This window comes from Euphorbia lathyris, chromosome 7, assembly GCF_963576675.1.
Source record: "Euphorbia lathyris chromosome 7, ddEupLath1.1, whole genome shotgun sequence".
Taxonomy (NCBI): Eukaryota; Viridiplantae; Streptophyta; class Magnoliopsida; order Malpighiales; family Euphorbiaceae; genus Euphorbia; species Euphorbia lathyris.
This window is the reverse complement of record NC_088916.1, coordinates 80,773,481-80,792,753: the sequence shown is the minus strand read 5'-3', so window position 1 is coordinate 80,792,753 and position 19,273 is coordinate 80,773,481. Positions and strand designations below refer to the sequence as shown.

Genomic DNA, 19,273 nt, shown 5'->3' with positions numbered 1-19,273 from the left:
GTAATGGTGCAGAACACTACAATTCGCAGTGTTCTGCCATTACGGTGTCGTAATGGCTTTTCAGAAGCCTGGCTTCTGAAAAGAGACCAGGTCTTCCTCCTCCCTAGGGAGATTGTATTTTACAATCTCCCTTTCAAAAATTTAAAGGAAAAATTTCCTTTCAATCCCCATATTTTCCTTTCAATCCCATTATTTCCTTTCCAATTTCAATTTTTCAGGTAGGTTTTTGGTAATTTTGTTTAATGTATTATATTTTGTCATATGACCCCGTAAAGATCCATCTAAATTATTTATGAAAAGAAAGAATTCAGATGGCTTGTACCCATAATGGTGCCTAGTACGCCGTAATGGGTAAAACACTGCATAATGCCTGCTTTTCACAGTGTTGTCACCATTACAACATACCTGGCGTTGTAATGGTACTATTTCTAACCCCGGGTCGAAAACAACCCCTCCCATGTAAATATTTTTTAACCCGACTCAGTTAAGTAATTATTTACTAAATAAGCCCCATTTAGAGGATTAACCCCACCAAATGTTAAAGATAATATTTGTAATTTTTTTTCAAAACTAAATGAAATGACGTCATTTCACTTTAATGGAACGACGTCATTTCACTTTAATGGAACGATGCTGTTTCATTTTAAAAAGTAGATAAAAAAACTAATTTAATAAAGGGATAAGGTGCAAAAATACCCCTAACGTTTATAGACAGAAGCAATTTTACCGCGTTTTATAGAGTTTGCCAAGAAGTTCCTTGCATCCTGTGGTGAGAGGGATTTTTCTCATTAATAGCACAGTGGATTCCGTAGCTATGAGTTTATACGCGTTACGTTAGTGATGGTTTAGGCTGGTGTAGTAGATAAGTTTATATCGGATAGGTAAAGAAAGAGAGTATTAGACAAGACAGTCAACTAGAAGCTTTAGACAGTAAACCCTTTCTTTGCTCCAACCCCTTCTTTCTGTCTATTCGATTAGGCTATTAGGTTAGACCGCTAATTGCGTCTACTCTATCTTTACTTAGTCTGAAGTAAGGCTTGATTGCCGATTCTATCATTACTATACTACATTGATTCAGAGCTATAACACTGGCTCTAATAGGTTTCTTGTAGCTAGACTAATAAGTGTAGTAGCTATGGGGTTCCGGATCTCATCTTAGTATAGTTATTCTTTTAGCTAGAGTGTAGTTCTGGTTTACGCCACCTCTATATGGTCTAACATGTTACAGAGCGGAGCGTCAGTACTGCTCTAAGCTAGGGCTTAGTACTCTGTCTAGTTACAGAGCTCAGTGTAGTTATTGTTTTAGCTTCTTCCCTATCTTGCTTCCGAGAAGTTAGTAATCAGGTAACAAATAGGTTAATGTATTGTCCGAAGTACGCTCGATCAAGCTTGATTACTGATTCTATTACTATACGTAATAAATTCTACACTATGGCACTGGGTAGGATCATACGCTAGAGGTTAGTTCTTTTACTTAGGCATTTATTTCTATTAGGTTAGGTAACGAAAGAAAGTCACCCATCAGCTCTTCCTTCCCTTTTGTCTATTCTATTAGAATAGACTTCTATTTCTTAGTCGTTGGTACCTTGCATAAACCGGAATATTACTCCCTTGCTTTTCCTTTCACCTTTGCTTTCTTGTCCCGAATCTGACCCATTTCTTTCTTGCATTCTTATTTTTTCTTCTTTTATTACAGTTTGTAAATCATCGCTTTAGACAGAAAAAAAAAAACATAAGTTATTCCTTAACGTTTAAAATGGTGCAATTTTACCCCTAGTTGTCAGCGAAGAGCAATTTTACTCCTATTGTTGATAAATTGGGTCAATTTCAGACAGTATTGTAAAACATGGATATTTTATTCCTTATTCTGCACCAATCACATATCAGTTCGTTTTAAAAAAAATCATATTTTCTGTGATTTAATAATAAAATTGGAGGTTAATATTTATTAATTCAGCGAATTATTTTGAAATTTTTTTTTGTCCAACTCGTAATTTTTTAATTTAAAAAAATATCATGTCTAATCATATGTTTATGATATGTCACTAATGCATGATAAAAATGACTCAAATATGAAATTTAAATGACAAGATTCATGACCGAGAAAATAGTTTGATGAATTATTTCTAAAATTGACCAAACTTGACAACGTTATGGGTAAAATTGTTCTTGACTGCCAATGTTAGGGATAAAATTACACAATTTTAGACATTAAGAATAAAATTGCTCATGGCTATAAACGTTTGAGTATTTTTGCACCTTATCGCATGGATAAACTAAACTAACCTAAGTCCAACAATTTGCACTCCTTTTAGTATTTAATTTTGCTTATTTATTTTACGTTTCTTTTGTTGATTTAGCAAATTTGCATTGTAATTTGTTACTCTTATGAATGATGTTTCGAGCAAATAGTTTACAATAATTAGATATTTTTTGTGATATCAACACTTATAATCAGGGGCGGAACTAGGGGGGGTTGGGCGGGGCTCGAGCCCCGGTTGGCCGCCCAAGAATTGAGGAAAAAAAAAATTTAGTAACGGTGTCTCGTAATATTTTGAAGAGAATTATATTGAATCTATGTAGTGTTATTTCAATATATAAAGGTAGATGAGATGGTTAAGTATGCTTGCTTTTGTTTAAGAGGTCATGTGTTTGATTCCCTTTAGTCTCATTTTTTTTTAAATTTTTTTATTTATTTTAATTTTATTTTTCAATAACTATAAAAACATGTTACCATTATTAATTTAAATGAACTCTTTATTTTAATTTTCATAACACTTTTGAATTCATTTTTAATATTTCTTTACAAAAAAAATAAACATATTTAATATTCATTTTTATTATGTCATTACCATTAAAAAAAGTAAACATGTTTAATTTTCTATTAGTTCAATGCTAGTTCCTAAAAAAAAATGATAACATTTTTACAGTTTTAATGCGTTGGAGGCTAAAAAAAATTTGCCGAGCCTAACATTTTTAATGCGTTGGAGGCTAACATTTTTAATATTTCTTTACAAAAAAAATAAACATATTTAATATTCATTTTTATTATGTCATTACCATTAAAAAAAAGTAAACATGTTTAATTTTCTATTAGTTCAATGCTAGTTTCTAAAAAAAAATGATAACATTTTATTGATATGTTTGAGCCCCGGGTCATCCAAGGTCCTGGTTCCGCCACTGCTTATAATTAATAAGATGGCTAGTGCTCTTCCAGCAGCGCCCGTAACTTGACCAAATTGGTCATTTTACCACTCCAACTCATCGAATGTCCTATTTACCCCCTTAACTCATAAAAGTGATATTTCTCGTCCCCTCAACTTGTCCATTTATCCCCCCAACTCACAGAATGTCCCATTTACCCCCTTAACTCCACAAAAGTGGTATTTCTCATTCCTTACAATCCGTTATCGAGGCCTAAATTGATACTCTTTTTTAAATGTTAAACCTGTATTGGTGCTATTTTGTACGTGGAACCTAAATTGATACTTCCCCAAAAATCATAAACCTATTTTGGTACCGTAATAAACACACGAATGATCAATATAATTATCAAATTAAAACAAAATAAAAAAGTTGATATTAATAAAATATATTTTCAAACTCATTTGATTAAGTCCTATTAATTTTGCACTAAAAGGGGTAAGAAATACCACTTTTATAGAGTTAAAAGAGTAAATAAGATCATAAGAGGTGAAAAATGTCACTTTTATGAAATTAAGGGATAAATAGGAAATTCGATAAGTTGGAAATGGGTAAAATAACCAATTTGGACACGTTAAGTGGGTGAAAAATACCCATTTTATGGAGTTAAAATGGTAAATAAGACATTCGATGAGTTAAAGGGGTAATATGACCAATTTGGACAAATTAAGGAGACTGGAGGAACATTAGGCCATATAAGATTTATGAATAGATCTAAACTATCAACTTTAGCTTTTAGTTTAATCGGTTCCATAACATCGAGTCCTAACAATCTATTACTATGTATATACTTTATGCTTCGAACCGGATTGTTAAAACGCATTTACATGTATTAGAAACACTTTTTACTGCTCTCCATTTCTAATGTGAAATTCAATTCATTCCTACCTCCATCACCATCTCTAAAAGCCGCTCCTTAAAACATCTACTCCAACACCAAGGTTGGTGTCGGGGTAACCACTTCGAACCAGATGGGTTACACAGCTTCTTACAAAAACTTAAACTTACATGCATGGTTGCATATTTGTATATTTCCACTGTACTATAACTAGAATTTGAAATACAACATTTTCTGCTAACTAAACAAAAAAAAAAAAAAACAAATGACAGCTCTCACAGGTTATAGTGGAGAAGAAAGATTAAGGGGGCGTTTGGTTCACAAGGGTTAAGGAAAAAGGAATCAAGAAAGGGAAACTAAAGGAAATGAAAGGAATAACCATTAATTCCCCTATGTGTTTAGATATGTTTAGGAAAGAGAATGGGGTGAAGGGAATCCAATTCCCTAGAGGGCATGGGGTAATGGCTTAACCTAAAGTGGGGTAACGGCTTAACCTAAAGTGGGTAAAGGGAATGAGTTTTTTTTTTGTAAACAAACAAGAACAAAGGGAATGAAACCCTCCCATTCCCATTCCTAAAGACCCCAAACCAAACGCCCCCTAAGTAGTTTGGGATTAAGGGTAAATTTCGTCTCTGAATTTGGCTAACAAGTTAGGTTTAATCTAAATTGAAGTTTAGATATCAGTCCACACATTTGGCAATACGGTAAAGTAGACATGTCTGTGAAGATGCGAACTACCTGCACCTGTACAGAAAGACTCTATGAAGCTTCACTGTTTCCTCGGATTGGTTTTGGGCCTTTCCTGCGCAGCTTAGGTGGAAGGCGAAGAAGGCCCCCTAGAGCCATCAGTGAGATACCACTCTGGAAGAGCTAGAATTCTAACCTTGTGTCAGGACCTGCAGGCCAAGGGACAGTCTCGGGTGGGTGCAAAGGTTTCCTCAGGCCGGACGGAGATTGGCCCTCAAGTCATGTAACATAACGGGCCAAATCCACCCTTAATTCAAGTAGTTTGAGTTCAATCCTTTAAATTGAGCCTTGCATTCTGAATCTTGATGGATATCTTTAATCTTTTGTTCCTCCAAATCTTTCAAAACAAATAATAGTTTTGCTCGATATGCTTCACATCTTTGATTTGCAAGCTCCAATTCAGCTGTCAATTCCTGAATTTTCTTGTCCTGATCCTAACAAAGTGAAAACAGAAAAACTCATAAGATACGTAAAAGTTATTACAATATCTCGATAACATAATAAAAGTTCATTTTGTATCAATAAAATGCATCAATAACATTTTCATACCAAATTCTCTGGCGAAAATGCTAACAGGGACATTTACTTAATTCAACCAGACCACATATATCAATTTAATAGATGAGATGAAGAAAATTCCTGAAAATTTATCAGGAGAAAAATCAAATTGCTATTAACTGTTCATTCAAATAGCAAATTGATTTCTGACAGAACAATCTAAAGTAAACAGAACATATCTCCAAGGAAAATTAATGATATTTGAGAATCTAATTGCATCATATTTAGCCTGTTCAAGCAGATAAATAATAATCTATATTGCACGGACACGGAAACTGACATTGAAAACGCTACTTTTAAAGCATAACCATCATAAAATAGCAAACACGAAACAGTCACGGACATGGAGCCGAAATGTAGAAACGCTGCTAAAAGGAAGTGTCCGTACAACAAATGATAATCAGTAAAATCTCAGATGTGGAAGAACATTAAAGAAGACAGAGGCCAATAAGTTAGAAATTATCTTACAGGTGCAAGAACTGACCAAAAGACAAGGCTGCACCTTACAAAATTTAAAGTGTCCGAGACATAAAGTCCTAGACAAGTTTTTCAGTAAATGAAAAATGCAGAGAAGCTTTAAATTTTGTAAAACGTACAGACTTTAAGTTCCAGACACATCATTCCGGTAGTCAAACTCCCAGAAAGCGTACCCTAAAATCAGAAATAGAAACCAAATTTAGCCAAATCTTGTAAATACTATGTTTTACTAGCAAAAAGAGAAATAAAAAGAAGCACAAAAATTTAAGTTGTTCGCCACATAGTGACTACATCCACAGGAAAGCTGAATGTAAATTTGCTGCAAATCTTTTTAACTAGGATCCATCTCACAGCCTTTTTCAGAATAAAAAGCCATGGAATTTGACACCAAACTTGTATTTTTAGCTCTTCTTGTCCGAATGAATCATTAAACATAATCATTGTTCACGAGCGACTCTCAGATGTATGGTCAGTGAGTTCAGCAGTTTTAACCATAGATGGATATTTCCATAGAGGTATGGTCTTCAAGCCTGTGAAGCCATTGTGTAGATGATGCCACGGATCTATTCCATATATGAACAAGGTTATCGTTGCCTCCGCTCGCTAATTGTTGCCCCGAAGCTGATGATGCCCTTTGTATGTCTCAACAATGTGTGATCTAATCCTCACGGTCATTGTTAATTACTTGACCATCCATTCCTCCTAGAGTAAGGATATGGTTATTCCATGCCAATGGACTAGATAGATCACACATTGTTGATACATATAGAGGTCACCATCAATTCCTCCTGTAGTAAGGATATGGTTATTCCATGCCAATGCCCCTACTCTTGATCTATGCCCACCTTTCAATTTTCTTAGCTGCAAAACAAAAATAAAAACCAAACCAATTAATTTCCTGAAGGTGTGACAATTTCTAACAAGAAGATCATTTTTTCTAAGCATTTATAACCTATGTTGCACGGAAACGGAAACCGATACGGAAACTGGGAAACATAATTTCTGAAAAACATAGGAAACGGAAATGTGTAAATACTGAAAATATAGAGGCATATTTATAAATATTAAAAATATAATAATACATTAAAAAAGCAAGATTGAAGAACAAGAGGAAGAAAGTCCAAGCTCAATCAAGATTCAAGAGACAAAAATTATAGGAGAAAAAAATATGGGTAAGTTCTTTAAATTGAAGGATACAAGGAAGGAATTATCTCTCAAATAGGAAGTTTCAATTTTCCTAATCATAGATTGAATAGGAATTGCAAAAGAGAAAGTTTGAATTTCCAGAATTTTAATAGAAATAGGTAGGGAAAACATGTCATGCAGAGTTTCCCTGCTTCATAGTTTATAACCCATATGGGATAACACCATTTTGACACAAAAATGAAATTGATACTTCCACATGAAAGGAACATACATATTACATAGAAACAGAAACGGAAATCCAATTTCTAACACGAAAATCATTTTTTCTAGCATTTATAATCTATATGGGATAACACCATTTGGACACAAACATGAAATTGATACTTCCACATGAAAGGAACATACCATTTTGACACAAACATGAAATTGATACTTCCACATGAAAGGAACATGCATATTATACGAAATACATGGCTGATAGGTTCGGTATAAATCTATCCAACTGTTTAGATCCATATACGAAATACTAAATAATTTACATTCTCAATTACAGAAGGTGCTTAAGGATGAATAAGATCTTACATTTTCATTATTAGAATTCCTTCTCCGAATATTTTGCTCTTGAAGTGGGAATTTCGAATTTGCTTTCAAGATTGAAGAAGAAGATCTCATGAATCCTGCATCCATTATGTTAATACCAACACAAAATAGGGATAACAAATAATAATATACAATTAATTGATAAGAAAAAGGAGATCAAGCAGAAGATTAAGAAATTGAGACAGAAAAACAAAAATTAAACCCTATAAAAAAGAAGATCAAGCAGAAGATTAAGAAATTGAGACAAAAAAACGGAAATTAAAGCCTGTAAAAAAAGAAGATCAAGCAGAAGATTAAGAAATTGACACAGAAAAACAGAAACTAAACCCTGCAAAAGAGAAGATTAAGAAATTGAGGGAGAACGGAAATTAAAGGCTCGATTTTATACTGATTTGGTAAATACTCCTAGGGTTTTTTTTATGGTTAAATTGCACCAATAACCACTAAACTTTACCCATTTTAATATTGTAGCCAGTGAACTTCTGTTCTTAATAGTATAGTCACTGAACTTTTTAACACGTTATTCAAGACAGCTTAGGAAAAAGCCTAATAACGCATGATAGCAAAGGAGGCTTCTGTCTGGCCCGGGCATCAGGGGCCGAGGCCCTATTCTGGTTACTACAATTAGTGTAGCACCCTTATTTTCGGGGCTTACTTCGGAGAGTACCGCTGCTATTGTTTGAGTATAATCCTGGTATCTTCCCATTATAGGATAAACAACAAATTTAAGAGGCAAATTACACCCATGGCTACTTAACTTTGCTTTTTTTAACGGTATGACATATGAACTTCAAAACTTAACATAAAAGTCACTCAATTTTACACTTTTTAACACTCATGGTCACTCAACGCCTCAAAACGTCTGTTGACGGCATTTGTGCTGTTTGGTTAGGAGATAATGATGTTCTAAGCAGGTTTAATTCTTTAAAATTTTAGTTTTGAAGTCATTTAGATGTTGTTTGGTTAGGAGAAATAGTGAATTTTTTAAAAGTAAAACAACTCCAAAAATGGTGATTTTGAAAAATAAAAATATGGTTTCATGGTAAATATCGTTTTGAACCACTTTAATTCTTGAATATATTTTCATTTTGGGGTCACTAATGGTCATCCTGGGGAGTTAGTTAAAATTTAGTGACCATGAGTATTAATAAAAAGTGTAAAGTTGAGTAACTTTTATGTTAAGTTTTAAAGTTCAGTGGTCATAACTGTTAAATAAAAAGAGTAAAGTTCAGTAGCCATTAGTGTAATTTACCCCAACTTTAACCCCAACGTTTGAAAGTGTAGGTTTAGTCGTAACGTAAATTTATTTCTAACATTTTCAAGCAAGATTAATTTTAGCTATGCGCTATTAAAAATTTGAAAAGACTGATTTGACTGTTATTTATCTGTCACATCAGACCTTCCAAATAAGTTTATCAATAAATTGAAGCAGTTTCATATATTTTTTGTTGATTTTTTATAAATATATTAATAACACAAGAAATATTTTAGCCAGTTTAATAAAAAAAATTGTGATTAACGTATATGTAGCAGATTTAGTTTTTAGCATTTTAACAGAATTTTTGTTATTTTGTCAGTAATACATTAAATATCTTGGACATAATTGATATTTGCAATGTCTGAAATAACAGTTAAATACTAGTCAAACTAGTTTTTCTAATTAAAATTGATCTTGTTTAGAATGGTTAAATTTGCACCATTTTATACGTTAAGGCTAAATTTGCATTTCCCTTAAAAAGTTAAAGCTAAATTTGGTATTTATCACATAATTATAAAATAGAGATAAGATGCAAAAGGCCTTTAACCTTGACAATTAAGAATTATTTTACCCTAAAGTTGGCAGCAAGGTGTAAATTTACTTATAATGTTGATTTGAGAAATAATTCATCAAATTGTATTCTCAGTCATGAATATTGTCATATATGCTTTACATGTGCGTCCTTTTATTGCTCATTAGTAACATATCACAAACATATAAATAGACGTGAAAAAAATATACTATATTTTATACGAGTAGGACAAAAAAAATCTTTAATTTAATTATTAAATCACAAAAAATGTGAATTTTTTTTAGAACCAGTTAATATATAAATGGTGGTGATCTCTGAAATTGACTCAACATGTCAATATTAGAGTAAAATTGTTTTTAGCTGCCAGCATTGGGAGTAAAATTGCATCATTTTAGATGTTAGGGGTAAAATTGCGCCTAACTATCAATGTTGAGGGTATTTTTGCATATTATCCCTATAGAATATAAGCTAACTAAAATTTATGTTTTACTCCAAACTATTTAGCTTTATGTTTGATTATTTTATTATTAAAAGTGAATAAAATTTTAAAAAAAAGAAAGAAAAGAGAAACAAAGAAAAAATACAAATAGCTGGTGAAAAAGACTAGTCAATTTTAACTACCGAAAATAACTAATTATATATTTTGGAGAATCATATCAACTAACACAAAATAAAGTTCGGACACTTGGTCTAGTCGGTAGCTAAGGAGTTCTTCATAACCACATAGTTCCATATTCTAACCTTCCTTAGGATATCACAATAGTCACTTTGAATTTTTTAGTCAACGTGCTAAAACAGAACAATTTTATCATACTGAACTCTAGAAAATTACCTCAAACCGTAGGGTTAAACTTAGCCCACCAAATATAAAATCCTAGCTCCGCAACTGGTGATATCAACACTTATTAGATACTTATTGTATGATTATATTCCATTGACAAAAAGTTGGCATTTTATTTTCAAACTAATATCTTTCAAGATTAACCATGATATGCTATTAGAGCCGTCTGTGTTGTACATGCTGTAATCCAATGGGATATTTATATGTGGAGGCATACCTTGACTATCCGTTTGAGCTTTTATACAATTTATTTGATATATTATAGTAGAAATGGTTTATTTATATTGTTATCGCTTATTTTTTCTAAACTTATTATTTTACATGCATAGTTTGCCTCCGTTAGTTGAAAATCTTAAATTCATCATCGATAACAACTAGATCCACTACCATATATATACTTTATACTTCGACACAAATCCAACACTTTAGGCCTCACAATTTAAAATGCATCTATATTATTAGAAACATTTTTTACTAATAAACATCGGTCACTCTCTTAATGTCTATGTGAGATTCATTTCGTTCCTACTTCCATTGTCATCCCTTAGATTCGCTTCTTACTCCATTTTCTACCCTAGTACCACCTACTCCGAACCGGACGTCACAGGATCTATAAGCTTTCCCTCACATACCATATATAAGAGTCAGCTTTGATATCAATTATAACATTCTGATCCAATACCATATAGATGTTAGAGATAATATTCTAATTATCTCTGTAAATAGATTCCTATCTAGTTAGAGTTTCACTCTGTCTATATTCCTAGCTAGGTAGAGTTTCAATACGACTATACTTATGTATTGTATTCCTATACAAACTATTATTGGCTCACTATAAATACAAGGCCTCTAAGCCAGAATCATTAAGCTGATTCAATTCATTATTGTGCCTATCACTTATCTGTCTATCTCCATATTCCTATCATTATCAAATCATTTATTCAACATGGTATCAGAGCCGTGGTACCCAGACACAGGAGCAACTAATCATATGACGGCAAATCCAGCTCAACTCCAACAAATGCAGCCATATCCAGGATATGATACAGTTCAGTTTGGCAATGGTCAAGGTTTGCAAATTTCTCACTTTGGAAATTCAAATATCAATAATTTGAAAATTAATGATGCCCTACTTGTTCCCAAGCTTACCAAATCTTTACTATCTGTTCAAAAATTTACCCGTGACAACTCATGTTTCTTTGAATTTTGGCCTAACCATTTTCTTGTGAAGGACCAAACAACTGGGGAAATCCTGTTACGGGGCCCGAGTAAAGATGGACTCTATGTGCTTACATCCATCCTGAAGGAGGCGCTAGTTGGAGAGAAGGTGTCCTTTGAAAGGTGGCATGCACGGCTTGGACATTGTCAGAATCAGACAGTCAGCTCAGTTCTCAAAGGAAACAATCTATCCTCTTCAAAACCAGTTAGCAAATGTTCTTTTTGTCCATTAGGCAAGCTTGCTAAGAGCTCTTTACCATCTATTAGTCGCTCTAGCACATTTACTTTTGAAAACTTACATCTGGATGTTTGGGGGCCAGCTCCAGTTGCTTCTTGTCTTGGCCACCGTTATTTTTTAATGATCATTGATGAATTCACCAGATTTGGATGGGTTTTTTGTTTAAAGAATAAGAGTGATGTCTTTTCAACCTTCTGTGATTTTTATGCCATGATCTCTAATCAGTATAGTGCAAGGGTTAAAAACATTTACTCTGATCTTGGGGGGAGTTTCAAAAACTACAACCTTTTTTCAAACGCCATGACATTATACACAAGATTGCATGCCCTCACACTCATGCACAAAACGGTATAGCTGAGAGGAAAATTAGACATGTTGTTGACACTTGCCTTACTTTGCTAGCCAATGCATCTTTACCTCCAAAATTTTGGAACTATGCCATGATACACAACATTAGGCTAATTAACTACTTACCCACCAAAATCCTAAACAACAAGTCACCCTATTTCTTGTTCTACAAGAAACAACCTGCCTATAAGGCCTTACGCATTTTTGGCAGTGGTATTTATCCCCTTCTTCGTCCATACAATCAACACAAATTTGATTTTCGCTCCAAGCTATGTGTCTACCTTGGTCCATCAGAAAATCATTCCGGGGATATCTGTCTTGAATATGCCACCGGACGCATATACATCTGCAAGTTTGTGCAGCACAATGAAGAAGCCTTTCTTGCATCAACAATCACTGCATCATCACCTTCATCTAGCAACTCAGGGGTAAGCACATCGTGTCAACTACCATCTCTACTCGGCCCGTATCCAGGTAATTTCTCTAATCCCAACCCTATAGTATCTTCTTCTAACCTGGTTCCATACTCTGCACCCATCACACCTGGACCTCATCCTGGAACCCCAACTACTCCTCCTGACTCTGAAGCCACAAACAGTGCTCCTTTAGCTCCACCTCAATATCTGTCACCAGTGGTCACTGCTGCATCAACACCTGTTCCTCAGAATGATCCTAACACTCCAGTTGATGCTGCGGACATCATCACACCGGAAATACAGAATGCAGTTCCTCATGAGGAGAACATCATGCCTCAAACAGATTCTCCTCCTCCTGAAATTGCACCACATGCTCCTATTCCACCTGAAAGGCCCAGGCCTCGCAATGCACCGCTGATTGGTCCACGACAACATTATATGCAACTTCGACAGTCATCTCTTCAGTCAAGAGGAAGGTTTGAGGGACTGTTAGCTACACATCCAAATGGCACAGTGGATCCCACATGCTTCAGTAAAGCCAACAAATAATCAGAATGGCGTACTGCAATGTCTGAAGAGATTCAAGCTCTTCTGGACAATGGCACATGGCAACTTGTACCAAGACCACATGATCAGTATGTCATCACCTCCAGGTGGCTCTTTCGTAGAAAGAAGAAGTCTGACGGAACCATTGATCGTCACAAAGCTCGCTTAGTAGCACGGGGATTCACTCAAAAAGCTGGGATTGACTACAAAAAAACATTCAGTCCAGTAATCAAAGCCACAACCATCAGGTCTGTATTTGCCATCGCAGCAGCAAACAATTGGTTCGTCAATCAGCTAGATGTCTCCAATGCATTTCTCCATGGAAACTTATCAGAAACCATATATATGGAACAACCGCAGGGGTTTCGGGATAGTGACCGACCAGATCATGTCTGCCTTCTCAAAAAGAGTCTCTATGGATTGAAGCAAGCACCGAGAGAATGGTTCACTCGTCTTCGAACATTCCTCCTCTCTCTTGGGTACAAAATGTCACAGGCTGACAACTCTCTGTTCATCAGACGCACCGATACTGAAAAGACTTACATCCTGTGCTATGTTGATGATATACTCATAACAGGGAACCACCCTGCACACATCACCAACACTATTGCAGCCATCGAACGTGAGTTTCCCATTCGCAATCTTGGCAAAGCAGAATACTTTCTTGGAATTGAGATCCGATATGAGAAGGATGGCATTCACATGTGTCAAGCCAAGTATGTGGCTGACATCCTCGACAGAGTGAAGATGATTGACTCCAAGCCCACACTAACGCCCATGGCCACCACACCAACACTTTCAAAGGAGCTAGGCACCAGCTTAACCTCTGGAGATGAATATAGAAGCATTGTGGGGGCACTTCAATACTTAACATTCACTCATCCTGACATTGCATTTGCAGTTAACAAATTATGTCAGTTTCTACACTGTCCAACTGATGAACACTGGAAAGGAGTCAAGAGGGTTTTACGCTATGTTCAGGGTACATCAGATTTTGGCATAGTCATGTCTGTCAAACCAATACAGCACATCCATTGCTACTCAGATAGTGATTGGGGAGGGTGTCCTGATGATCGACGATCCACGGGTGCCTTCTGTGTCTATCTTGGATCCAGCATTGTATCGTGGCAGACCCGCAAGCAACCCACAATAGCCAGATCCTCAACGGAGAGCGAATACAAAGCAGTAGCAAATGCCACTGCCGAACTGCTATGGCTCAAATCTCTTCTCTCCGATCTCGGATTTCCATTACCCACCCCGGTTCAGTTATGGTGTGACAATGTTGGAGCAATCTATCTCACCTCAAATCCAGTGTTTCATGCTCGCACGAAACACATTGAGCTAGACTATCATTTTATTCGTGAACAAGTTCACAGAGGATTTCTCAGTGTCAGATTTATTCCAACCGATGATCAGGTTGCAGACATACTCACCAAGCCGCTAGCTCCGGCTCGTTTCACGATGCTACGCTCCCGCCTCTTTGTTCGTGCCCGCCATCGGCTTGAGGGGGGGTGTTAGAGATAATATTCTAATTATCTCTGTAAATAGATTCCTATCTAGTTAGAGTTTCACTCTGTCTATATTCCTAGCTAGGTAGAGTTTCAATACGACTATACTTATGTATTGTATTCCTATACAAACTATTATTGGCTCACTATAAATACAAGACCTCTGAGCCAGAATCATTAAGCTGATTCAATTCATTATTGTGCCTATCACTTATCTGTCTATCTCCATATTCCTATCATTATCAAATCATTTATTCAACAATAGATATTGTCTGCTTTGGCTCAAATCCAATATTATAGACATCACGACTTTAAAACGCGTCTACATTATTAGAAACCTTTTTTACTAATAAACCACAATCATTATTAGAACTCTCTCCATTTCTGATGTGAGATTCAATTCATTCCTACATCCATTATCATCTCTAAAAGTCACTCCTTACTCAGACTTCTACCCCGGCTCCAACTACTTCGAATCGGATGGGTTACACCGCTTCTTACAAAAACTTTCATGCATGGTTGCATATTGTATATTTCAACTGTACTATAACTAGAATTTAAAATACAACATTTTCTGGTAACTAAACCAACAAAAAAAAATGACAGCTCTCACAGGTTAACTAAACCAAAAAGATGAGTAAGTAGTTTGGAATTAAAGGTCAATTTAGCTCCTAAAGTTGGCTGACAAGTACAATTTAACAAAAATCGAAATTTAGGTATCAACTCAGTTTTGAAGTTGACAATATTTGACAAATTAATCCAAATTTAACAAATTTTTAAGTTTTTGAAATTGGTTATATTGAGGCTAATTTGTCAAATATTATCAACTTCATCACTGAATTAATACCTAAACTTTAATTTGGACTAAACTGAACATGTCTGACAACTTAAGGGGCCAAATTGACCCTGAATTCAAGTAGTTTGAGTTCAATCCTTTAGATTGAGCCTTGCATTCTGAATCTTGATGGATATCTTAATCTTTTGTTCCTCCATATCTTTCAAAACAAATAATAGTTTTGCTTGATATGCTTCACATCGTTGATTTGCAAGCTCCAATTCAGCGATCAATTCCTGAATTTTCTTGTCCTGATCCTAACAAAGCGAACACAGAAAAACTCATAAGATACTTAAAAGTCTGAATTCCAATGATAAATCTGTCACTTAAGTTAGTACAATGTCTCGATAACATCGTAAAAGTTCATTTTGCATCAATAAAGTCACTTTGAACATTTTCAGACCAAATTCTCGGCGAAAATGCTAACTGGGACGTTTACTTAATTCAACCAGACCATGTGCATCAATTTAATAGACGAGATGAAGTAAATTCCTGAAAATTTATCGGAGCAAAATCAAATTGCTCATAACTGTTCATTCAAATAGCAAATTGATTTCTGATAGAACAATCTAAAGTAAACAAAACATATCTCCAAGGAAAATTAATGATATTTGAGAATCTAATTGCATCATATTTAGCCTGTTCAAGCAGATAAATGATAATCTATGTTGCACGGACACGGAAACTGACACTTAAAAACGTTATTTTTAAAACATAACCTTTATAAATTAGCCTTCAAATAGAAACAGACACAGACATGGACCCCAAACGTAGAACCGCTGCTAAAAAGAAGTGTCCGTACAGCATAGATGATAATCAGCAAAATCTCAGATGTGGAAGAGCATTAAAGAAGACAGAGGCCAATAAATTAGAAATTATCTTACAGGTGCAAGAACTGACCAAAAGACAAGGCTGCAGCTGCTGAGTACCAGTAACCAGAGTATTTTGTTTGGACAACGGATCATGCTTCTTTGCAGCATCAACCTTTCTTCTGGCCTCATGAAGAGCATCCATGGCTACACTATACATTTGTATTGATTCTGTACCTTCTTCTACATATCTGAGGGCTTCCCGGCTTAGATTTTCACAGCGAATAGCAAATGACTCTTGAGAATTGATGCTGTCCAATGCAAAAGCATGTTCATCCAATATAACGGGACTTTTGGCATTTATCGTCCACCGTTTCAAGATGTAGTGAGATGGAAGCGTAAGAACATTGGTTACCCGAAAGACAGCTAAAACATGCCTACAAAGGATACCTGAAAACTCAAACATTTGGCAACTACAACTAGCTCTCTTTTCGAAAACATGGAACTTCACGAAGTGTGCTTTATGGTCTTCCCCAAACTTTGCCACCCTATAAGTAATTGCTGATCCCACATCGTCGATCACAGTTGCAGGATAGGCGAGTGTCTCGACTAATTCTTCTTGAAATTTCGTAAATATCTTCCTTGTGTAGAGATTTGATGCTTGTTTTTCCATTGGAGATGGGGTTTTTAAAACTGGAGGAATGTTCATTGTATCATAATCTGCTTTTACTTCCTTCTCATAGCGAGAAGCAATTGCTTTTTCGTAATGCTTAACTAGTGATAGAATAGTAGTCGATGCATTTATAAACCCATCAAAGTAAGAATTTATATTATCACTTCCTTGCATTATGGACTTCTCACCGAAGAATGTATCTCGCAGATAAACAGGCACCCATTGCTGGCGAGCATCGTACATCAACTGAAGCCATTCATTATCCTCAAGTTCATACTTTTTAATAAGTAATTCCCAACATGACTCGAACTCATCAATTGTGTCTGTCATGTCGATGCACCTTTGGAACTCGACTTCAAATGTAGGGTGTGAAAGATGCACATCAGACCATTTCTCCTGTGCCTCCCTAAAAACGTCCCATTTACAAAATCGGTGTCGGGTCTCAGGAAACACTTGTGAAACAGCACCACGTATGATTCTGTCCTGGTCTGTTGTGATTGAGATTGGATGGCGGCCAGACATTGCAGACAGCCAAGTCTCAAACAGCCAAACAAATGAGGATTCTGACTCATTGAGCACTAATGCACATCCAAAAAGCACAGGTTGTCCATGATGGTTCCACCCAGTAAAAGGTGCAAAAGGGACTCGGTAACGTTGCGTTCTATACGTAGTATCGAAAGTGACAGTATCTCCAAAATAAGAATAATTGAGTCTTGAATTTGCATCCGACCAAAAAATGTTCCCTGCTGAATTCTCAAAATCACCTTGAACAGCAAAGAAGAAACCAGAATCCTCAGCCTGCATTTGTTTCAAATAGTCAAAAACAACCTGACCGCCACACCCGAGCGTCCTCTGCCTACTACTACTCATATAATTCTGGCAATCAACTTTAGTAAAACCAACATTATTGATTCCACCAGATTCCTTAATCAACACAGACATGATTCCACTTGGCCCCATACCAGCAGCCTGAAGCGTATCAATGAGACTTCGTGCAGGACCCGACACGTGACGGTGCGAACGAAGGCAATGCACCTTATCAGGTGGAACAAGATCATGATTGTGCTCTTTAACTAGCTTAGACACAATCCATTTTCCACAACTCTGTTTCTTAACTGTTATTTGAGCTTTACACCCAACTCTAGTAACACTACGTTGTCTTTTAGACCTATTCTCACTGCCCTCCCTACGAAATCCCTCACGAGAACATACAATTTGGCGACAAATAATAGAGCCATCTCTGCGAGACCTTTGATACACACTAACCCTAGTACTAAAACCAATACGACGAGCATAAGAATTGTAGAAAATACGAGCAGCCTGTTCAGAATCAAACTCCATACCTTCAGAGGGGTCGAGATTAGGGTCAGCATTTGGAGCTTCAACTAAATCGTTACTAATGTTATTGTATCCAAGATCAAAATCATCTGATTGCTCTAGGTCAAGGACAATATCATCTTCCCGATCAGAACCGACCAAATCATCGAACTCTATCACATTCAGAGACTCGATATCCATGATTAACGGTGATTTTACTATACACTATGTAATAGTTACATTCTAATTTCAAAAGAGAACGATAATGGAATTGTTCAGTGAACAACAGAGAAGAGTAGAGAACTGACCAGATTAAGCTCAGAAACTGCAGAAACGGCGCTGTGATGTTGAGAAAGCTTAGGCGAGTTCCACTATGATCGAAAAAGCAACGTAATTCCTGCTTGAATTACTGTTTCTCCTTGTTTTGGTAGGCAATAGTGAATTAGGAGGAGGGAAATTGGATTTCGGGAGTTTGAGGGTTTCGAAATTCCAGTTGGGTGAGATCAACACGATGGAGCCATAGCTTGATGACTATGATGAGTTTGCAAACTAGTAGCAATTAACTAATGCTTTTGAATATGCGATATTATAGGGCGAATTTACAAAAAATACCCGACAATAGCAATTATATTCTGTTCCACATTTTATACTGGAAGGCGAAAAAATATCATTAACGTTTATACGAGCAATTTTACATGGTGTAATTTTACCCCTCTTAAAGTTAATAAGTTAGGCCGATTAGAGAAATTATTCATCAAATCTCGGTCTTTAATCTTGTCATTTATACTACACATGTGCATCACTTATTAGTAACAAATCACAAATATATGATTACGTCAAAAAATTAAAAAATATATTGTATTTTGTACGAATTGGAAAAAAAAATTAATATACTTCACCGAATCTTAAATTCTATTAATAAATCACAAAAAATATAAAAAAATAAATTAGAATCAACTTACGTGTAATTGATGCAAAATATGTGTGTTCTATAATAATATTTAAAATTAAGAGTACAACTGCTCCTGTCTATAAACGGTAAATGTATTTTTACACCTTATCCCTTGAAATTATAAACTTCCAATATAAAAACTTAAATTTACATTATAAATATTAGTTAATTAGTAAGTAAAAAATATATGATAAATAAATTAATAAAAATAT

At 35.3% G+C, this 19,273-nt stretch overlaps 1 protein-coding gene across 3 annotated transcripts; it reads right to left on the bottom strand.

Moving 5' to 3' along the window:
• Positions 1-14,867: 14,867 nt before the first annotated feature.
• Positions 14,868-18,686, bottom strand: LOC136200715 (protein FAR1-RELATED SEQUENCE 5-like). 3 transcript variants are annotated; one of them, XM_065991142.1, is made up of 2 exons: positions 16,211-18,686; positions 14,868-15,567 (listed from the first exon to the last, which is right to left on the bottom strand). In XM_065991142.1, exons 1-2 carry the CDS (start codon positions 18,308-18,310, stop codon positions 15,403-15,405), a joined length of 2,265 nt encoding a protein of 754 aa, XP_065847214.1. In that variant the 5' UTR covers positions 18,311-18,686; the 3' UTR covers positions 14,868-15,402. The 3 variants fall into 3 exon arrangements, with proteins under 3 accessions (XP_065847214.1, XP_065847215.1, XP_065847216.1); XM_065991143.1 differs by having other exon boundaries at positions 14,868-15,561; XM_065991144.1 differs by having other exon boundaries at positions 15,427-15,567; positions 16,195-18,686.
• Between the last annotated feature and the right edge of the window lie 587 nt (positions 18,687-19,273).